We start from the raw sequence: 21845 nt of genomic DNA, 5'->3' as shown, positions 1-21845 counted from the left end.
TAGCTCCTCAGGGTAAGGAGAGGGCTTTACCCACCTTTGCGGCCCGGGGCTTCCAGCCTAGCTCCTGGTAAACAGAGGGAGCTGAATAACCCTTTTGTTGAATCTTGATTAAACGTGTCAGTTAGATCAACGGTACTGAAATACCAGCATGTTAACTCAGCGAAAGCAGTCACCTTGCAACTTTTGGTTCATCATCCTGTGTGTGGATTAGTCATGCTTCTCTCAATCCTACTACTTCCTTTTTCATATTTCCTGTCTTTGAGCACATCATTTCACTCTGAAAACTCCACTTGTAGGGGAAATCATAGGGAAAGGGAGGAGTTCATTGCAGGCCAATTTTACTACTTTTTAGCAAATAACACTTAAAAAGTTTGATAGAGATTGAAATTCATATCATATAGAGATCTTAAGATAATGGACCAACTTTTTTTTTTTTTTTTTTTTTTTTTTAGGGCTTTCTTTGTGCATTTCATTTACTTCCAAACAATCCTAAGAAGTAGCTAGTATTACTCCCATTACAGAGATGAGGAAACTCTCGAGGAGAGATACAGAAATCTGGCTAGGGTCACAAGCCAGGACGAGGTGGACATGGAATTCAAATCAACTTGTTTGATTCCCCAATGGCATTGCTACTTACTCCTCTTGGAATAACTTGGAGGCTTTCACTTGTCTTCGCTTCCTTATTTGCTCTTGAAATGTTAAAATATGCGGAGAAACAGTAGGAGCTCTATAAATAAAACATGCCTATATATTTTTAAATGATTAAAGCTGGAAAGTTTAATGTGGCACCAGGCCACTTGTTTAGTGGAAGTAAAGGGAACGCGATTCCCGGCTCCCGTTGCAGAAATCCTGCCGCCCTTTGCAGTGAGCGGTGTCTGGCTCACAGCCCATCTGTGATGGTCACAGCCGAGGGAAGTCCGACCCAGACTGCAGTCAGGGAAAGACAGCGGGGGAGCTTGGGCTGCAGAAGCGAGAACAGGCCGTGGATTCTTGCGGCCCAAATAATCATCCGCTGGGAAAAGCTACTTGTCAGGTAGCAACTATTGGGGGTGCGGGGGATGGGGGTGGGAGCGACAGGAAATGCAACATTTTAGATTCAGGGTTAAGGCTGGCTAGACTGACCAACCTGTTAAACCTGAAAGAGAGGGTTGTATCTTTAGATGAAATCTGAACAACGAACCCCCCGAGCTCAAGTTGACCGAGGGGAAGGAAGCCTTTGTGCATTTGGCAACGTTTACAGGCACACAAGGAAAACACGAGGCGCTGAAGGCATTCCAGGAGGTAGCTGTTGCTCAAATCCACCTGGTAGATCGAGTGTCGCCCTGGAGGGCTGTTTCTGCCCTTGGTTTCCCCTTCTTAAAAAATCGAGGCGCAGGCACGCTGCCCTCAGGCGGGTGAGACACTTTCATGTGGGGGAGGGAGGGGACTGAAAAGGGGGGGAAGCCTGGGATATCACGCTTCGCAGAGGCCCGGGAAAACACCGTGGGAAGAAAGCCCGCAGAGACCTCAAGAGGGTGCCCGGGTCTCGGCCCCGGTAAGCCCCGCGGGGCTCGGAGGCCGCCGGCCAGGACAGCGCAGCCTCTGCGGGAAGCCGCCCGCCTCGGCCCGCAGCCAGCTCTGCAGGCTCCCGCGGCTGCGGCCGCTCTGCACACCCGGCGGAGGAGGGCCGGGGCGGGGCCGCGGCCGGGGGCGGGGCCGGGGCGGGGCCGCGGCGGGCGGGCGGGCACGCGGGAGGCGCGGAGGGAGGGTGCCGCGCCGAGGGAAGCGGCCCGCGGCGGAGGGAGGGGAGGCCGAGTCCTGGAAGCGGAGCTCCGCGCTGGGACTGGTTCCTTCGCAGCCATTTTCTGTCCAACCAAACAGCCGATTGGAGACGGGAGCCAACCAGGGCTGCATTGGAGGTTTGTGTCTCGCTTCGGCCAATGATCGCTCCTAAACCGACTCCACTTTAGCTCGAATGAAATGTCCGTCTCCTCCCGGCGCCGTCCCCGCCGCCAACGCCGCCGCGGCCGGGGCCATTCGCCTCCCTCCCGCCCGCCCTCCCGCCCGGGCCGGGGCCGGGGCTGGGGCCGGGCCGGCGCCTGCGAGGCCGCTCCCGCTGCGGGCCCGGCCGGGGAGCGGGCGCGGGGCCGCGGCGCGGCTCTTTGTGCGCCGGGCCGAGGAGCGGCGGGACGCGGGCCAGGCCGCCTCCTGCTCGCCGCCGCCGAGCTCCGGGCCCGAGGCCGAGGAGGGGGCGTCGGGGCACCGTCCGGCCCCCCTCTCGGCGGCGCCCCGGCCGGCTCCATTTTGTGCGGGGAGCCGGGCGGGGGCATTGGCCCGGACCCCGGTCCCGACCCTGCGCCCTTGGCCGGGCTGCCGCGCGGAGTCCCCGGGGGCGTCCCCCTCCCGCCCGCCGGCTGGCCCGCGGGGGCATGGCGGGGCCGGGCCGCTTTGTCTGCCCCGGCGCCCCGGGCGCGGCGGGCGGGCGGGCGGGCGGCAGGCGTTGGGCGCGGGCCCGGGCCCTGGGCGGGCGAGTCGGGGGATGCGCGCCAGGGGCGGCCGCCCCGCACCGGCGGGACTGACAGTCGGCCGGGCCGGGCGGTGGGGCCGGGGCCAGCCCGCGCACCTTCGTGGGGAGGAAGCGAGGTCCCCGGGAGGAAGGAGTGGATTTGGTTTCCCCGCAGTCTGGCTTACACGTAAAGAATGCAGCCATCTGGCGGCTTGCGGTCCCTGGACTTGCCCCGAAGGTGGGAAGGAAGCCTTTCGGATTGGACTAAGGTTTTAATCTTCGGTGGGAGGCGGGGAGGATCTGCCGGGCCTGAGGAGCAGTAGTAGTCTTCGAGAACAAAGAATTAGAGAGCACCCACAAGTCGTAATCTTGCCCAAAGTACTGTAACAAGGTAATTAAACAAGGTTAGCTAGCATACGACCTTTAAAAAAATTAGCATCCTACTAACCCGCATGGACTCCCACGGTGCCACGGTTCGTGCCCCGAATCACTGGGGTGGTTTGGGCTTTCTTAGTATGGAAAGTAATCGGCAAAATAAAGTGATAAGATAAACTGATCGATATAAGTGGCACTAATAAATAGGGGTTTTATTTGTAAAGTATTGAAAGTTTAACTAGAATGCCTTAAAAGGCAATTATTCCTTCCCCGCACTGCTCCTGTAGCTTAATTTAAGGATTCTATTGATGCAAAACTCTGGTTGTTGATGCCAAAGAATGGAGGGTGGAGGAAGGGTCTGCTGCTTTTCTTGGATACAAATTTGCATTTCTTCAAACATTAAACAGATGTATGCATTCCCTTGAGCTTTCACATATATCATAACCTGCCTTTAGGAAAATATATACCATATGAGGTGACAGTGTTTATCTTTAATGTATTGAATCTAAATATATACGGAGTCAACTATTTGGGTGAGTGTGATGAGGTGTGTCCCCCGCATCCCCCCCCCCCCCCCAGGCAAAACACATAAATATATATAGCTCTATTATTTTAAGTGTTCTGGGGATTTTCTTTCTCAAAGACACCCTTAAAAAAAAAAAAACACGCTTCTAGCTACAAGGAAGGACTCTCCGGGCAGTTTTGGGGATTAGAAAGAGGACAATATTTGAGAAGAAATTAGACATTGCTTTTAAGATTATAGCAGAATAGACAATGTCATCCTGTCTTTGCTGCCTGGACTGACATCTAAAGAATTCAATTCAGTGGCTACAATTTTTTCTTCTGTTTACTAGATTTTGTGCTTGAATGTATATCATTATTTTCTCTTCCTTTAAAATTAATACTGAAAGGAAATGTTTTTGTTTTGCCCCTCCCCCCAATTTAATTGCTTCACTTGAAAAAAGGAAAAGAACAAATGAGAAATGGAGGTTGTAACATTGTAATTGATACCAATTTATTCAGCTATTTATGCTTTGCAGTGAAAATGAAGTGCTATTCAGATGCAATTTTAGTCCAAAATGGTGGTGCTTTAAAATGATAAATAAAGGTCTTAATTGATCGTGTTCCATGTATGCTTTCTGGGCAGCATGTTTCTGCTTTCAGTATAATCTGAGGTGTTTAATTTAAAAGCATTGTATTCTGAGATATTTTTCTCCCCTCTTGAGTTTTTGGACTCCTAAATTTCACTGTAAAATATTAAGATCATCACCAAGAAATTAAGTTGGGGCATTTGTGTCTTGAGTGTTAATATTTTGAATAATTTAGATGTGTAAATTTTGGTCTCTGGCATATAATCTGGGTGTTGTGATGAATATTTATGATGAACATGACTAAATTCAGGGTTATGTTAGAAAAGCAATTCCTCCTGCCATAGAATTAACTTTTTTGCAAAGTCTTCAAAATATATCTGCCAATTTAAGAAACCTTTATTGGGTGCCTGCTTTTTTGCACTCTATTGAATAAGAATAGTAGGCGAAATTATACATGCCTTTTAAATTTTTACTAGGAAGGAAGCCTGTAGGCTATACGTTGTTACTACTAATAGATGTTTATCTTCTAGGTTGAAATTGGGCGAAGGGTAGACACCTTTTAGACAGGTGTTCCTGAATACCACTGGCAACACGGTTCTGACAGTATTTCATAACAGTAAGTACGTTTTACCATTTTGGTTGTTAATTAGATTTGAACAGTAATTAGCTGGGAACAGAATTATAACGGATGTATATTGGAGGTCCCAGGTAGAATGAATGCCTTTCAAGTCTAGACAGGCAGTACCTACTCATTCCTGTTGCTTCCTTCTTTTTAGTGACTTGCATGTATTGTTTCCTGTGGGCCCCTAAGTGCTGTGGAGGCTACAAGATAAAAAGCTTGTCCCAGCTCTGAAGAGGCTGTTTTGCTGGAAGGGCTTTAATGGAACTGAATGCTTAGAGGACATTATGCAGGGAAGGGAAGACGCTGGTTTTAAGGGTAGCACAGGTGAAGAGACACAGGTAGCACAGGTGGGGTCAGTGTGGGTAGCTGGGAATGTCAGGGACCTAGCCTTGAAGGCTGAGTGGAGTTTGGATAGGTGGCTATCACCAAAAGCAAAAGCCTGAAAGCAGGGATTAGTAACTTCTGTTTAGGGGACGGGGAGTAGATCTGCATGGTCCAAGTGGGAAAATCCTAGGATAATCTAGTGAGAGATACCACATCTGTGATGTCAGGCACGTCACAACTTCCTTGAGCCGTGACTCATGCCTCACTCCTAAAATAAAAGAGCTGTACCTGGTGATCCTTAAATAAGGCACATTCTAGCACTAAGATTTTTATCAGCCCTGAAGATAGAGTTGGAAACGAGTTTAGTTAGGTTAAATGGGGGATCCGCTCGTGTAAAGCCATGAAAACCTAGGTTTGGATTTGATGCTGAAGACTTTTAAAACCATTATAGGTTCAAGAGCTATAGAAACGGTGTTTTAGTGAGATCGGTCTTAAAACAGTATGTACCCAGGTACGGTGGGTAGTAATCCAGTGGCAACAGAAAATGGCTGGGCATATCCACAAAACTTATTAAAAGAGGGAACAGTTCAGGTGGAACTTACAGGAGACTGAAGAACGTAAGATGGCACGGGTGTAATTAGCCTGGAGTGTGGGATTGAAGTTGTGAAAAGGAGATCAAGGACTTCTTGTCCATTGTCTCGTTGCAGGACACGGGGAGGGTGAGTTTCCTTTTCCAAAACCTTAAGTTGGCAGTGATGGGCTATCAGACACGTTCTACAGGCACGGCCTGCTGGAGCGGCAGGCAGGATATGGTGGGAGATTTAGGATTTCTAAGCATAAAGTGATATTTAACGAGTTTTCCTTAAGAGAGTGAGGGAAGAGAGAGAAAACATAACCTGGGATGAAACTAACAATTGGGAGGTGGGGAGGAACAAATAAACCAGGAAAGAACATTGCTTTTGAAATCAAGGGAGAAGAGAATTCCATGTGTGAGTGTGTGGTCCACAGTGGGCAGCACTACTAACCACAGGCAGGTAGGATGAAGGCAAGACTATTGGCAACTTTTGTTTTTTAAGTTTGTTTATTTTTAGAGAGAGGGAGTGGGGGAGGGTCAGAGAGAGAGGGAGAGAGAATCCCAAGCAGGCTCTGCACTGACCTGAGCTGAAATTGCGAGTTGGACACTTAACCCACCGAGCCACCCAGGTGCCCCCGATTATTGGCAACTTTAAGAGCAGTTTCGGTGTCATGGTGGGGTGGAGAAGCACATGTCCGGGGGTTTAGGAATGGAAAGGTGCATGAGGACCATCAGGGGGAGAATGATAGCTAGACAAGGGTGTGGAGCAGAATTACGGTTTACGAGTCTGTGCGTACTTGTGTGTGTTCAGTGGGGGAGACTAAGCATGTTTAAGAAAGAGTGAAGAAGCTGGTCAAGGAGGACTGAAGATCCGTTAGAGGGGAGGAATCTTTTTGTCATTTCTTCTCCTCAAAGAGATAAAAAGGCATTGGTCCAGAGGACAGGTGACAGTGGTTGTGTGAGAGAGAAAACCATGCCTAGAAAGAAGGGTGAGAGCTGTATCTGAAGGGACAAAAATAACACTAGGTTACATTTGTTGAGTTCTTAGTACGTATCCTGCACTTTGCTAAGTATTTCTTATATAATAACTTCACTTCTCATAGCAACTCCATTTAAAAAATGGGCAAGTTGAAGCACAGAGAGGATGGTAAGTAAAGACACAAAACCCGGTGGTCTATCCTGAGAGATCAGGTCTGTCCTGATCACAAACCCAAAACCAGGTGCATGGCTTACACCTCACAGATACTGTCCTGGCTCGAGACGCAGCTTTAAATGTCTTTAATACATGAGGTCAGTAGATCTAGAAGTGAGAGAGGGTAAAGTCACGATTTAGGCTGATGGGCTATGGGAAAAACTAGCAGGAACAAGTACTGTAAAGTACTTGGCGTCTGAGACTCTGGATTTAACTCCCATTTACTGTGCCGCCTTTGGGCAAGTCATTAGCCTTCCCTGACCTCAATTTCCTCATCTGTTTCGTGGGGTTGTGAACACTGACTGCATGAGATATTTAGAAACTGTTCAATAAATGTTAAACATACTAAGGAGGGAACTGTTTCCTGCATTTGTGCAAATTATTAATACAATTTAAAATACTGCTGTATCACAAAATTACAGAATGAACATGTACTAGGCAGCTATTTCACATAATATTCTAGAAAACAGTATCAGTTCAACTAAGTAATTAGAATAGCCAATAAAATTAATTTGACGGGAGGGGCGCCTGGGTGGCTCAAGTCGTGATCTCACACTTCTTGGGATAGAGCCCCGCCGACGGCACCGAGCCTGCTTGGGATTCTCTCTGTCCCTCTTTCTTTGCCCCTCCCCCACCCGTGCGCACGCACTCGCTCTCAAATCAATAAACATTAAGAAAACTTAATTTGATGAGACTGAACTACTCTTTGTCTATATTTATTAGTTCTTCTGGATCTAATGATTTGTCACTTTACCCATGTGTTGTCACTCTCCTACATGCTCTTCCCTCTTCATTGTCTGGATAAAGCCCAACACTTCAGCTTCTCTGTTCTTACACCAGGTACAGATGTGCCACGACTGGACATCCTGGTGCCAGTGCACATTCGTGGTCACCAGCCGCAGCTCCGCTCCTCTCATGGCTCAGAGCTTCTATTCCCCGCCCTTCCCACTGTCTGTCTCCCCAGCTGCAGCCATTCCAGCAGCGTCCTCTCGGGCCTTCCTCCAGTTCGTTTTCAGTCTGTCACCAGGACTGTCGATTTGACCTCCTACAAGGCTCTTTCCTCTGCTCCCCTTGTTCCCCAGGGCTGTTGTCTAGGACCAGACACGGGGAATGTTCATCGTCTCGCCTGAAGTCATGCGCTGACCGCAGCCTCATGGTCCTTAGTGGTCTTCTGCCTCCATTCTTGCTCCCCTCTGTCCATTTCTACACCGGACTATAGCCAGAGTGATACCGTGAAAAAGAAATCTGATTTGCACAATTCCGCTAAAACTCCCCTTTGTTTCGCTCTGACTCACGAGGCACTGCTTGCTCTAGCCTCTACTTAGTTCATTCCAGTTCACCAGTACTATATTTTGTGTTTGCTTTGCCTGGAACATTCTTTTCCCATTTTTCTTTGCCTGATTTCTGTCTTTCAGTCTCAGTTGAAATTTCATTTCCTATGACTGCTTCCTTGACTCCCCAGACTGGTGTGGTCCCTTTTGCAGTAAGCTCTCAAAGCATGTAACATGACACCTTTGTTTTCCTTAGCATTTGGCACTAGCAGTTAGTTAATTGTCATTATTTAATAGCTATATGTAACATTTACTGAGTACTGCTATTATACTATGCTAAGTCCTTCCATGGTGAGTCCTGTCTCGTCCCACGTGCTCAAGATCTCATGGCAAGTAAGTAGGAAGGAATTCAAACCAGGTGATAGGATTCCAGAGCCTGGGCCTTGGAAGTATTAATAGACTGCATTCCCCAGCCCTTCCCCCTGCTACTAGTTTACGTAATATTTGTCTTCTCTGCAAGATGAGGACAGAGATCTTGTCTGTGTTGTTGACTGCTACGTCACCAGCACATAGCACGGACCTGATAAATACCACGTGCTTACTTGGTAAATATTTGTTAACTGGCTTACTTAAAATCTACAGGCTATTTTGTATATTTTTAAAGGAAGTTCAGACCTTGAAAAAGCCTTTGGGATGTATCTAGCAAGTTTCCCTGCCTCCTTTCCCCCCTCATATATATGAGTGGCTAGCATAAGCATCAAAGATGAGGCTAATTTGTTGAATGCAAGGTACTAAGTTGCTTTGGGGATTCAAAGAAGGGGACACTAATTTTAGGCTTCGAAATGGGGTCTTATCAGAAAGATTTCAGGAGGATGGGAGAACGTTGGGATTAAAGTATGGGGCAGGATTTTCATGGTAGAAAGATAGAGGAGAGGAAGACAGAGGTGTGGTGAAATGACAGAAAAGCTAAGACCTGCAGACCCAAAGACACAGCTAAGCCAGTGCCCTCAGGGTGGATGGGACCCGCCACCTCCTGAGAACACATGCGCCAGACATAGCCCCGTAGCAAGTTCCCTTTATTTCATTCTGACAAGTCTGAAATACTTTCAGAAGTATTTCTTGGAAGACTGCCGTTCAGTGGCTAATGCTGTGAATCCAAATGATGATCTTGCTGCTAATCCAGTGCATGAGAAGATAATGTGATTTAAACTTTATGCCTTTAATATTTTTTAATATTAAAAAATGTGTGTTTATAAATGAATTAATCTCTCATATTCCACCCCGCAAAGATTTTTTTCCAGTTGTAGATTCTGAAACAGCCACTTTGGTTCTTTCTCCTGAACCTTGATCTCCCTTAGTCTCCCTTAGGTCACTGGAAAAAACTAGTCAATTCACAAATATCCTCATTGAGCTGTCTTTATGGCTAATAAATCCATCACCATATGTATTAAGGATCACTCTCTTAGTATCTTGTTAGCATTTTAGAATTAAGATAGCATTTTATTTTGGGGTAATGTTTCACATGTTAGCTGTTTAAGATGGGGAAGGTGGTATTATTTCCATTTTATATAGAAATACATTTAATGGGTAGGGATGCTGTTTTCAGGATCAGTAGAAGAGTCCGAATCAGAGCTCACTGCCTGTTGTTTACTACTTCTTAGAAGACACTAAGAAGTGTCATCAATAAACAGGAACCCTTGATACCTAATAATAGGTACTTGCACAAATTACTAAAGGCAGGTGAATTCTATTTTCTAGCCCCTTAGAAAATTATATAAATTATGGAAATGTGTCTTTATCTACAATTAAATTAGATACCACAGTCAACAGATGCATCAAAGAAATGCCATGTTTTTGAAGACGTGGAAACTAGCTTGGTTATTTTACTACTAGATGAAAATCTAACAGAGATGGAAAAGACATGTTAACACAAGGGCTTAAATAGTGCAGTCAAAACATTAAGTCCTAGGCCTTGAGAATCCTTTAGGATCAAGTGTCTCTTTTGGATTGGTCTGAAAGCATGTAGAGATTGTATTTAATTTTTGCTACACTTTTTATTCAGGTAATGCGTTTAAAATTTTTCTACCCACAAATAGCCAGTCCCTTCCTGCTTTGAATATTATTATTTGCAAAGCAGAAAGACTTCTAGGATTTGCTATGTTGGTGACATGGAATGGAGACAGTTCAGGGTTAGGGTTCAGTTTTCTCTAGATTTTCCCTCTTAGAATTCTTTTAGCTTTGAGCAAACTTAATTAAGCAGGCTTCTTTTAAAATAAAGTCACTTTAATTCTCATTCTTGTCTATGGTTATGGTTTTACTGTCTTTATATGTAGATGTCCAATCTCCCTGACCCCTCCTTTTCTTTTTCTTTAAAGGATCTAAAGTTTGAGGGTGGGAGAAACTGTTGACTAGATTTAGAGATGACAGCCTCATTCAAAACATGGGTGTGCTTATAAACATGGAGAACAAACTGAGGGTTGCTGGAGGGGTTGCGGGAGGGGGGATGGGCTAAATGGGTAAGGGGCATTAAGGAATCTACGGAAATTATTGCTTCACTGTATACTAACTAATTTGGATGTGAATTTTAAAAAATAAAAAATAAAGTTAAAAAAAAATGGGTGTGCCTTCGGGTTGCATGGGTACAGATGTGTGCAAGGAATCCATATGCTTCCTATACCAGACAGTTTGAATCAAGACATTGTCCCTTGAACTTCTGTGAGACAGCAGAGACAGTTTGCGGCAGGCGCAAGAGGGTTTGCGTAGGGATAACAGGCTTTACTGTAGCAGGAGAGCGCAAAGTGATGGACACGGGTGCTTGTAGGTGACTGCTGAGCTGGTTTTGGCTTTGCTTTTCATTCCAGGGATAAGCTAGGTTCTAAGTCGGGGTTGTCTGCACTATACGTGAGGCTTATGGAATTGAGAAGAAAGAGCTGTGTGTTTTAGATTCATTTCCTCGTTTTGTTTCTCCGTTGGTCTTGTGCTTATCACTTATGGAGGGTGGATAGGGGAATTTTGAATCATTGGGAAATTATCCAAAGGTTTCCAAATCAAGAAATATAAATGTTTTCTTTTAGTAAGCTTAAGGCCTTGAAAACTAATTGAGCCACCCTGTGACAGCTTATGAGGATTGAATCTAGTATGCTTTTTTAATACAAGTTTTACTGAAGGGTATTGCAAACCTTTTTCTCCTCGTAGATGGATGGCGACAGTGCTACAACAGACGCTTCTCAGCTAGGCATCTCTGCGGACTACATCGGAGGAAGCCACTATGTGATACAGCCCCACGATGGTAGGAAAGCTACGAGTAAAACACTGACTGGCAGAAGTAACTTAGTGGAAATCATATTACCGTCACATTCTAGGTTACTTGGGTCTTTACGGGAAAATTAGCAATCTTGTGTCAAAGGTCATTGATGGTCTAAGAAGATGTATCATGCTTTTTTTATTAGAAATAGTCTTCAAAAGAATGATGAGTTCTAGAAAAGAATTCTATAAATAAAGTATGCCTTTTAAAAACTGGTACCATTTCTTTAAAAATTTGTTACTGATGTCCTACTTAAGTACTGAGTATGGCACATTCTTTTTCAGTTGATACAGTAAAAAAATTCTTTAGAGGGTGAGTTGCTAGCTATTACATTTCTAGTACTTACGAACAGACTTATTTTTGTTTTTCATTAAGTATTAAGTTTGATCTGTGTCAGCTGTTAGGATGGCAGTGTCATGTCAGCCTGTGAGAAATAATTTACTTTGTGGCATTCTGATGTGTAAGATTAAAAAACACTAAGATATATTTTTTTAGAAGGCAGTTGGGGGTGGGTGAGAAGTTACCTCATCCTAAGACAGACATACATAAAAATGTAACTTGAATCAGCTTAAGTGCCTTTCTTTTTTAATACACATAAATAGTGGGAAGTTTACTTACAAGATACTGCATTTAGTCATAAAAGGATATTACTGGTATTGTGAAAGCTTCAGTTATATCTAAATCTATACAATTTGAGAATTCGCTTTTTGTAAGATCGCTGGATCGGTGCAATAGCTTTGTTCAAAAACTTAGTATCAATCTAATTGGGTCAGTAATATTCAAGGCCACTTTTCCATTCTGTATAAACTTGGCTTTGGATAAACATATAAATAACCTCCTAATCTAGCAATATGAAAGGAACCCTTAGTCATAGTCTGTAAGTTTTCCAGCTAAGTTATGTAATAAATATTTCTGAGTACCCCTTCTATGGAAGATGCTATACCAAGTTCTAGGAAGTACACAAAGCTGATCCCTGGCCTCTGGTAGCAAACATCTAATAGGGAGGATGAGAAATAAAAAGAATTCTAAAATGTGTCAGAAAAAACACAGAGCAATCCTGTGATATTTTTGTGAAAGGAGAGATCACTTCTGAAGGTGCTGTGGAGATGTTTCTGAGCTTTTTGGAGAATGGATAGGTGAGGTTTTAGTAGGCAGATCTGAGGACAAAAGTGTTTGAGGCAGTGGGTTGGAAATTAAGGAGTGGGTTTGGTTATGGCTATGAGAAAACCGTGAAAAGAACTGCTACCCTCCTCCCTAAAAATGCCTAGGAAATGAACCAGGATGTTCTGAACTTAGATTGTTTCAGGTAGTCTTCTCTACGACGAAGTAAAGGTTGTGAGAAACGTTAAACCTGAGTTATTTTTATTTTTTTAGATACGGAGGACAGCATGAATGACCATGAAGACACAAATGGTTCAAAAGAAAGTTTCAGAGAACAGGATATATATCTTCCAATTGCAAACGTAGCAAGGATAATGAAAAACGCCATACCTCAAACGGGAAAGGTAATGCAGGGGAGACATTTTACCCAGCTTGCTTTTTCCAGGGGAGAGGGGAATGTAAACTGCATGAATATGTATATACAGTTTCTGTATATAGTCAGCTATTGTTTTCAGTCCTTTAGTCTCTCTTTCTCTCTTTCAGTTCTACACCCTTAGTTACTGGACAGTATTCCATTTTCAGTTCCCTCAGCCCCCGGTGCTTCCCCCTCCCCCACTTGAAGCAGATAAAGTAGAATTAAGAATCTTTTTAAAATATCAGGTTTGCCAAAATGAACAAATCAGGAGACTATAGATGCTGGAGAGGATGTGGAGAAACGGGAACCCTCTTGCACTGTTGGTGGGATTGCAAACTGGTGCAGCCGCTCTGGAAAACAGTGTGGAGGTTCCTCAAAAAATTAAAAATAGACCTACCCTATGACCCAGCAGTAGCACTGCTGGGAATTTACCCAAGGGATACAGGAGTACTGATGCATAGGGGCACTTGTACCCCAATGTTTATAGCAGCACTCTCAACAATAGCCAAATTGTGGAAAAAGCCTAAATGTCCATCAACTGATGAATGGATAAAGAAATTGTGGTTTATATACACAATGGAGTACTACTTGGCAATGAGAAAGAATGAAATATGGCCCTTTGTAGCAACATGGATGAAACCGGAGAGTGTGATGCTAAGTGAAATAAGCCATACAGAGAAAGACAGATACCGTATGTTTTCACTCTTATGTGGATCCTGAGAAACTTAACAGAAACCCATGGGGGACGGGAAGGAAAAAAAAAAAAAGAGGTTAGAGTGGGAGAGAGCCAAAGCATAAGAGACTGTTAAAAACTGAGAACAAACTGAGGGTTGATGGGGGGGTGGGAGGGAGAGGGGGGTAGGTGATGGGCATTGAAGAGGGTATCTTTTGGGATGAGCACTGGGGGTGTTGTATGGAAACCAATTTGACAATAAATTTCATATATTAAAACAAAAATCAAAAAAATAAAATATCAGGTTTGGGCAGATGGAGTTGTAACTTCTATAATGTTGCAGCAAAATTGGGTCTTTTTTTTTTTTTAAGATTTTATTTTTAAGGAATCTCTACACCCAGCTCAAACTCAACAACCTCGAGATCAAGAGTCGCATGCTCCACCAACTAAGCCAGCCAGGTGCCCCCAAATTGGGTCATTTTGGACTGATACAGAAAAATCCTTATATTTGGAAGCAGCTATTTTTGTACAATCATAAATACTAACACACTTTTGAAGTTAACAGGCAGGATTCTGTTTTAAGTAGTTCTGTCTTGAGACAAACAATCATATAGACTGTTATTTAGAACAACTTAAAAAAACACTCATTGTCACTCTACTCATCACTTGGTCTGAATTAAAATCCACACTTTTTATATTATATATAACGCAATAAACTTTCTTTCTCACTGCAGCTTATAAAGTACTTGTGAAAGTAATAAAGATCACAAATAAATAGATTATTAAAATACATCACTAAGGGGGTCCCTGGGTGGCTCATTCGGTTGAGCATGTGACTCCTGATTTTGGCTGCGGTCATGATCTCATGGTTTGTGAGTCTGAGCCCTGCCTTGGGCTGTGCACTGACAGCATGGAGCCCACTTGGGATTCTCTCTCTCCCTCTCTCTCTACCCTTCCCCTGCTCGCACGCTCTTTCTCAAATAAATAAACTTAAAAATATGCATTGCTAAGCCTAGAAGTTCCAATGTGAGAGGTCCTCCTTATATTTTAAGGGGAAATAAATCAGAGCTGCTGATTGTTGTTGAAATAGGTTAAGGCTGCATGCCTCAGCCACCGGCCACGTACGGTTATTGAGCACTTGAAATGTGGCTGGTCTGAATTAAGATGTGCTGTAAATGTAAAACATACTTCACATTGTGAAGGTTTTGTATGAAAAGAAGAATGAAAATCTCTCCCATTTTAAAATGGATGCTGTGTTTAAATGTTAGATAATAACTTGGATTTGTTAGGTTAAATAAAATCTCAAAATTCATTTCACCTGTGTTATTTGTATTTAAAAAATTTTTTTTAATATATATATACTTTTGAGAGAGAGAGAGAGACACAGAGCACAAGTGGGGAAGGGACAGAGAGAGGGAAACACAGAATCTGAAGCAGGCTCCAGGCTCTGAGCTGTCAGCACAGAGCCCCACGTGGGGCTCGAACCCACGAACTGCGAGATCACGACATGAGCCAAAGTCGGACATTTAACTGACTGACCCACTCAGGCGCCCCTCACCTGTGTTTTTAAACCTAGCTACTAGAAAACCTAAAGTTAGGTATACAGCTTGCATTATAGTATCTTGCCTGACTGCATTTATGCAGCTCTTGTTTGCTTTTCTCCGGGATATAAAATAGGCATGGAGATAGGAAACAGTATGTTTCAGCAAGGATTTTTGTTACTCCTGTTAGAAGTGACTTGGAATTGTACGATTTAATTCATTAGCTTTACTTTGAAACCCCACACCCTTAAAAGAATTCTCGCTTTTATAATGAGGTAGCCGGTGTGCCCCTTTTTGGTGGGCTTTTTTTTTTTTTAATTTTTTTTTTTCAACGTTTATTTATTTTTGGGACAGAGAGAGACAGAGCATGAACGGGGGAGGGGCAGAGAGAGAGGGAGACACAGAATCGGAAACAGGCTCCAGGCTCTGAGCCATCAGCCCAGAGCCTGACGCGGGGCTCGAACTCCCGGACCGCGAGATCGTGACCTGGCTGAAGTCGGACGCTTAACCGACTGCGCCACTCAGGCGCCCCATGGTGGGCTTTTTAATAAACTCAAAGCCTGTACCTGACACTCTGGATCTTCAGTAGTAAAAATGTCGCCAAATGTCACTATTGTAAGCCTTACGTGAATTCAGTGTTTTGTCTTTTTAAAATTTTCCAGTGTCCTTATTTGCAGAAATGCTAGGGCAGAGAAGCGACCCCTAAGTGTAGCCCCGCAGTACACTATATACACAGGAGACTGATTTTCTTGGGGCACCTGCTTAGTAAGTGTTCGTCTTTATGGGATGGTAAGGACAGCCAGTGGTTGCTTCTATGCCTAAATTGTATCTGTTTCCTGTGAATAGTTGTCAAGGCTTCTCTCACTTGTATTCGAGTTTTTGTTCTCATTCCAAAGGTTGGAATTTTGATAGCACACAATTTGTCAACGTTATTAGCATATATTTCAGAGATTAAATGTTAACAGCCATAAACTGAAATTTATAGTCTTCTGAATAGCCTTTTATTTCTGCAGGTTGTTAGGAAGGGGATGGTTACATTCCCTGCAGATTTACCTGTGATTTTTCTCTTCAGATTGCAAAAGATGCCAAAGAATGTGTTCAGGAATGTGTAAGTGAGTTCATCAGCTTCATAACATCTGAAGCAAGTGAAAGATGCCATCAGGAGAAACGGAAGACAATCAACGGAGAAGATATTCTCTTTGCCATGTCTACCTTAGGCTTCGACAGTTATGTAGAACCTCTAAAATTATACCTTCAGAAATTCAGAGAGGTAAATAAACTGTCTTCCATTATGCTTTTAAGAAACTAAGATATACGATTTACTTTAACTTTTTAAATGTATCATTCATCAGAAGAAGTATATGGTCACTTCTATTACTGTATTTAAATAGTAAGTCCTTTCTTTTTCCCTTTATTACTAATGACATCATAGTTATGTAATGATTAAGAGCACGGACTCTGGATTCCGGCCACCCGGAGGCTGGTTCCAAGCTCCACCACCTGTAACCTCTGGGACCCTGCGCAGATTATTTCAATAGGTTAGGCCTTGGTTTCCTGGTCTGTAAAGTGACGTGAGTAATAGCACCTACCTCACAGAGTTACTGAGAGAACTGAGTCAAATAGTCCACGTATAGCACTTAGCTTGGCTGATCGTGAGCACTCAATGGTAACACGCTGTTATTATGATTAATTTAAAAGAGGGAGCGTCTCGGGGCGCCTGGGTGGCGCAGTCGGTTAAGCGTCCGACTTCAGCCAGGTCACGATCTCGCGGTCCGTGAGTTCGAGCCCCGCGTCAGGCTCTGGGCTGATGGCTCAGAGCCTGGAGCCTGTTTCCGATTCTGTGTCTCCCTCTCTCTGCCCCTCCCCCGTTCATGCTCTGTCTCTCTCTGTCCCAAAAATAAATAAAGGTTGAAAAAAAAAAAAAAAAAAAATTTTAAAAGAGGGAGCGTCTCAAAGCTTGAGGCCTTGCAGATAAGAAAAAATGGAATTATAACTATCCTTTTTTATTGATTAAATTCTTCCGCATTTCTTACTGGGTTTATCTTTGCCCGTGGTATGAATTTTGTGGAAATAAATTGAGATCAGCGTATTTATTTCCACACTACCACTCGGGTGTCAGATTCACATTGCTTTCAAAATACTTTCTTAATAGCTTTAATGTTAGAACCCCATTAAATTAGTGACTTAGCATTGAGTGATTAAAGTAGGAAGAGAATGTGTTAAATTCTTCACAGTACTTTTCCAAATCTTCTACATCATAGAACCTTAGAAGTGGATGGAAACTTAGAGCTCTATGGTACAAACTATAATCTTGATTTAGGAATTTGAAACTTTAAACTTGCTATTATAGTGCTGTACTGTCCGGTTGGCTGAGAGCTTTATATGTATATAGTTAAATGATAACTTGGATCATTTATAGTAGATTTATGGGCTGAATATTTATAGTGCTTTTCAACAGACTACTTCATCTGTAAATAGACTTCTATTTTCCTTTTGATGCAGTGTGGAATTAGAATGATTTTATTTTTATCCGTAAATATTTTAGATTTTCTAGGTCATTACTAACGCTGCCTTGTGATGATTACTGCTTATATAAAAAGTTAGCATTTTGAAGGGCCTCTTTGTATGTAATTAACCAGAAGTGTTAATACTCTGTGCAGTGTTTGTAATAATAGAAACTCCTAATTTTAGGAAACAAGCATTCTCATCTAGAAAACAGTGTCTTTTGAATGCCAGTGATGACTTTTTTGATTTGTCCTTCCCCAGGCTATGAAAGGAGAGAAAGGAATTGGTGGAGCAGTCACAACTACAGATGGATTAAGTGAAGAACTTACAGAGGAGGCATTTAGTAAGCAGTGTTACGATACGTTTATGCAACTGAATGTGTTCTTATAAGTCACATAGTTTGTTAGCAGTGACTAATACTAAATGTGGGGGTACTTTTGGACCATCAGCCCTGAGTATTCTGACATAGCACTTCTTTAGTTCATGCCCTTATAGTTGAAGTCAGTGAGGGATAAGTATCGAGACTGAAATTCTGCCGACATTATAACCTTTCACCCATAGTTCTGATTTCAGTAGCCCCTAGTTTTTGCTTTAAGATTTCACATGAGATAGGAATATTGAGAATTGTAGTTTGTAATATAAAATCTGTGATTTAAATAAATTTGAACTGATGGCTTTTTTGAAAAAAATTTGAATAGGGGCACCTGGCTGAGTTAATCAGTGGACCGTGCAACTCTTAATCTTGGGGTTGTGAGTTTGAGCCCCATGTTGGGTGTACACATTACTTTAAAATAAAAAATTTGTGGGGGCACCTGGGTGGCTTAGTCGGTTAAGCATCCAAGATTTCGGCTAAGGTCATGATCTTGCGTTCCTTGAGTTCAATCCCTGCGTCTGGCTCTGTGCCGACAGCTCAGAGCCTGGAGCCTCCTTCAGATTCTGTGTCTCCCTCTCTCTCTGCCCCTCCCCCACTTAACGCTCTGTCTTTCTCTCTCAAAAATAAATGAGCATTAAAAAAAGAAAATTAAAAAAAATAAAAAATCTGGAGAAAAAACCCTGAATATTGTCATATGGGTGAAATAAGAGGTCTATGGTGACTCTGTGTCTCATATAAAATTTATACACATATATTTTCTTTTTCTCATACGTAAAATATATACTGCTTAGTTATGGAAGTGTGGCTCCCAGCCAGGCCTATGGTGTAGATCTACTTAATGAATTAGAAACTCCATCCAGTCTCTCTGCAGATTTGTACACATGGGCAGTTAGCTCAAGTGCATTTAATTTTACTTTATTTTTAGTTTATTTATTTTGAGAGAGGAGGGAGGGGCAGAAAGAAAGGGAGAAAGAATCCCCAGCAGGTTCCACACTGCCAGTCCAGAGCCCAACGCAGGGCTCAAACTCACAAACTGCAAGATCATGACCGGAGCCAAAATCAAGAGTCGGATACTTAACCGACTGAGCCACCCAGGCGCCCCAGCTCAAAGTACATTTTGGAGAAATGAAAATTCAGAAAATTGAAAACTGCAATAGGAAAAATGTACTTTTTAGGGAGTTTTTTTTTTCTAAAATGCTAAATGTGGGGGTTTATGATTTTGTCCAAGATGACACTGATTAGTGGCAGAATTGTAATGAGACATTAATGGCATGACCTAAGGTTCAGATCGAGAGAGTAGATGTAATTCTTTTCCTGCTTTAACTTTATCTTCCAGCTAACCAGTTACCAGCTGGCTTAATAACTGCAGATGGTCAACAACAGAATGTTATGGTTTATACAACGTCATATCAACAGGTAAAATACAACCTTCTTTGTATTTTAAATTATTGTAAAAAATTGATTGTACCCATTGATTTTTATCGCAGGTAGTTAATTTCAGCACATTACAGTTGACCCTTGAACAACACGGGTTTGAACTGCACTGGTCCGCTTAATTATTTATTATGTTTATTTATTTATTTTTTGAGATAGAGATAGAGACAGCATATAAGCAGGGGGGAGAGAATCTCAAGCAGGCTCTGCACTGTCAGCACAGAGGCCAACACAGGGCTCGAACTCATGAACTGTGAGATCATGACCTGAGCCAAAATCAAGAGTCGGACATTTAACCAACTGAGCCACCCAGACACCCCTACACCAGTCCACTTATATGTGGATTTTTTTACAGTACTATAAATGTGTTTTCCTTGTAATTTTCTTAATAACATTTGCTTTTCTCTGATTTTGTTGTAAGACTATAGCATATAGTACATGTAAACATAAAGTATGTGTTAATTGATTTTATGTTATCAGTAAGGCTCTGGTCGACAGGCTGTTAAATTTTGGGGGCGGTCAGAAGTTACATGAAGATTTTCAACTGTGCAGAGGTTGGCTCACCTAACCCTTGTGTTATTCAAGGATCAATTGTGTTGTTATTATTAAGGACCTGATAAAGAAAGTTGTTGGGGCGCCTGGGTGGCGCAGTCGGTTAAGCGTCCGACTTCAGCCAGGTCACGATCTCGCGGTCTGTGAGTTCGAGCCCCGCGTCAGGCTCTGGGCTGATGGCTCGGAGCCTGGAGCCTGTTTCCGATTCTGTGTCTCCCTCTCTCTCTGCCCCTCCCCCGTTCATGCTCTGTCTCTCTCTGTCCCAAAAATAAATAAACGTGGAAAAAAAAAAAAATTTAAAAAAAAAAAAAAAGAAAGTTGTTAAAAAATTGCTTTCTCAAAGTATATAATTGTGTATTCTCTTACTAATTAAATATGTACACACATATTCGTATCTGCATAGATTTCTAGAGAGATGCATTAAGAAATTATTAAAGTAGCTCCCTTGTGTAGAGAGAATGATTTGAGAGTGGGAAGTAGGTTTCTTTTTCATTGCCGATTTTTCTTTTTTTTTTTTAATTTTTTTTTAACGTTTATTTATTTTTATTTTTGAGACAGAGATAGAGCATGAACGGGGGAGGGTCAGAGAGAGAGGGAGACAGAGAATCTGAAACAGGCTCCAGGCTCTGAGCTATCAGCACAGAGCCCGATACGGAGCTCGAACTCACAGACGCGAGATCATGACCTGAGCTGAAGTCGGACACTTAACCGACTGAGCCACCCAGGCGCCTCTCCTATTTTTATTCTTTAAATGCTTATAACATGTTATTTGAAAATTATTTTTAAAATCCTGCTCAATTTAAATTTTCTAATCTTAGATTTCTGGTGTTCAGCAAATTCAGTTTTCATGATCTGAAGAAATGGTGGAATGGGAGTGGAGAGAAGTGAGTCTGTACGATTCCGGAACCAGAGACATTAGAAGGAAATGACTGGGGGAAGATGTCTCTTTGTATATTAAATAGCTGTAATGTAGCTTCCTGATGCTTGACTAATTGAGGTGTTAATTCTGACTTGAGAATCTTTTTCATGAATGATTTTAAAGAAAAATTTGGATTTTAAAGGTATTAAAATATTTTTGTTTTGTACGAGAGTTTGTCGCTCTGTATGACTCCTGTATGCATTGTATATTGCAATTTATTACTGTCAGAGATTTGTAGACAGTTTCTTATTTTCATATTGAATCATGTTACTTTTGTAATTCAAGTAAGCAGCTGGGTTAATTCATGATGTTTGCCCTTTTAATAAAATATAAGGGTAGAGTTCATTTTGAATGCAAGTTGCCTTTATTATAAATTTGAGTTTGTCTTGGTTATATAATATCTTGCATGGTAACCTAGCTAGATTTTTAGCATTTGCCATATTTATTAAAATTAATTTTTTGTAAAACATTCATAGCTTAAGCAGCACCATTTTTTACAAAATGTAATTGAAAAATTAAGTGTGAATGCAGAAGCAAATATTGTCTGCCCTATTAAACTTGGTGCCCTTTAACAGTGTTTACACTGTTCATTGTGCCTGTTAAGATAGTTTTAGTTTATTGGAGCTTTTGTTAGGACTAGATTTGTTTTTGAGCTACATTATTATGAATGTTGGGATTCATTTAAGTTTAATGTAGTCCTAGTGCTCTTGAAATGGTGCCCCTTTCATTTTTATATGATTTTTCCAAAGCATCTCTTCAAATACTAGAGTATCCTCTTCCAGAAGAGGAATTTTATAGTCTGATGGTAAATGTCCTCATTTTACCTTTTTAATTGAAATGTCAAGTTTCCTGTTACACTCTGGGAACCAGGAAGCGTTAGACATCCTCACGTGTCCACAGACCTTTTTCCGCATGGGTGAGTGAATGCAGTGAAGAAGAGTGAGTGCTGCGGACGGATGGCGGGCGGACGGACAGACGGACGCTGTGAAACAGAAGCCCCAGCTCCGAGTGCGCCACCGTCTCGATCTCTGCAATAAACTAAACTTAAGACAGTTTGACTTTGTATAATTTAGTAGTATGTGCTCGAGTTGTTC

The 21845-nt window shown here is 42.5% G+C and overlaps 1 protein-coding gene across 3 annotated transcripts; it reads left to right on the top strand.

Moving 5' to 3' along the window:
• The first annotated feature begins 1792 nt into the window (after positions 1 to 1792).
• NFYB (nuclear transcription factor Y subunit beta) lies at positions 1793 to 20917 on the top strand. 3 transcript variants are annotated; one of them, XM_047065033.1, is made up of 8 exons: positions 1793 to 1898; positions 4482 to 4567; positions 11130 to 11223; positions 12613 to 12743; positions 16041 to 16238; positions 17735 to 17816; positions 19183 to 19262; positions 20651 to 20917. In XM_047065033.1, the coding sequence occupies exons 3-8, from the start codon at positions 11130 to 11132 to the stop codon at positions 20681 to 20683; spliced, it is 618 nt and encodes a 205-aa protein (XP_046920989.1). In that variant the 5' UTR covers positions 1793 to 1898; positions 4482 to 4567; the 3' UTR covers positions 20684 to 20917. The 3 variants fall into 3 exon arrangements, with proteins under 3 accessions (XP_046920989.1, XP_046920990.1, XP_046920991.1); XM_047065034.1 differs by lacking the exon at positions 1793 to 1898 and adding an exon at positions 2595 to 2723; XM_047065035.1 differs by lacking the exon at positions 1793 to 1898 and adding an exon at positions 2732 to 2876.
• The last annotated feature ends 928 nt before the right edge of the window (positions 20918 to 21845 follow it).

The sequence above is a fragment of the Lynx rufus genome, unplaced genomic scaffold (genome assembly GCF_022079265.1).
Source record: "Lynx rufus isolate CCGP_SWC_20201006 ecotype Redwood Valley unplaced genomic scaffold, mLynRuf1.p SCAF_7, whole genome shotgun sequence".
Taxonomy (NCBI): Eukaryota; Metazoa; Chordata; class Mammalia; order Carnivora; family Felidae; genus Lynx; species Lynx rufus.
Note: the sequence above shows the minus strand (reverse complement) of the source record. Positions and strands in the feature narration are given on the sequence as shown.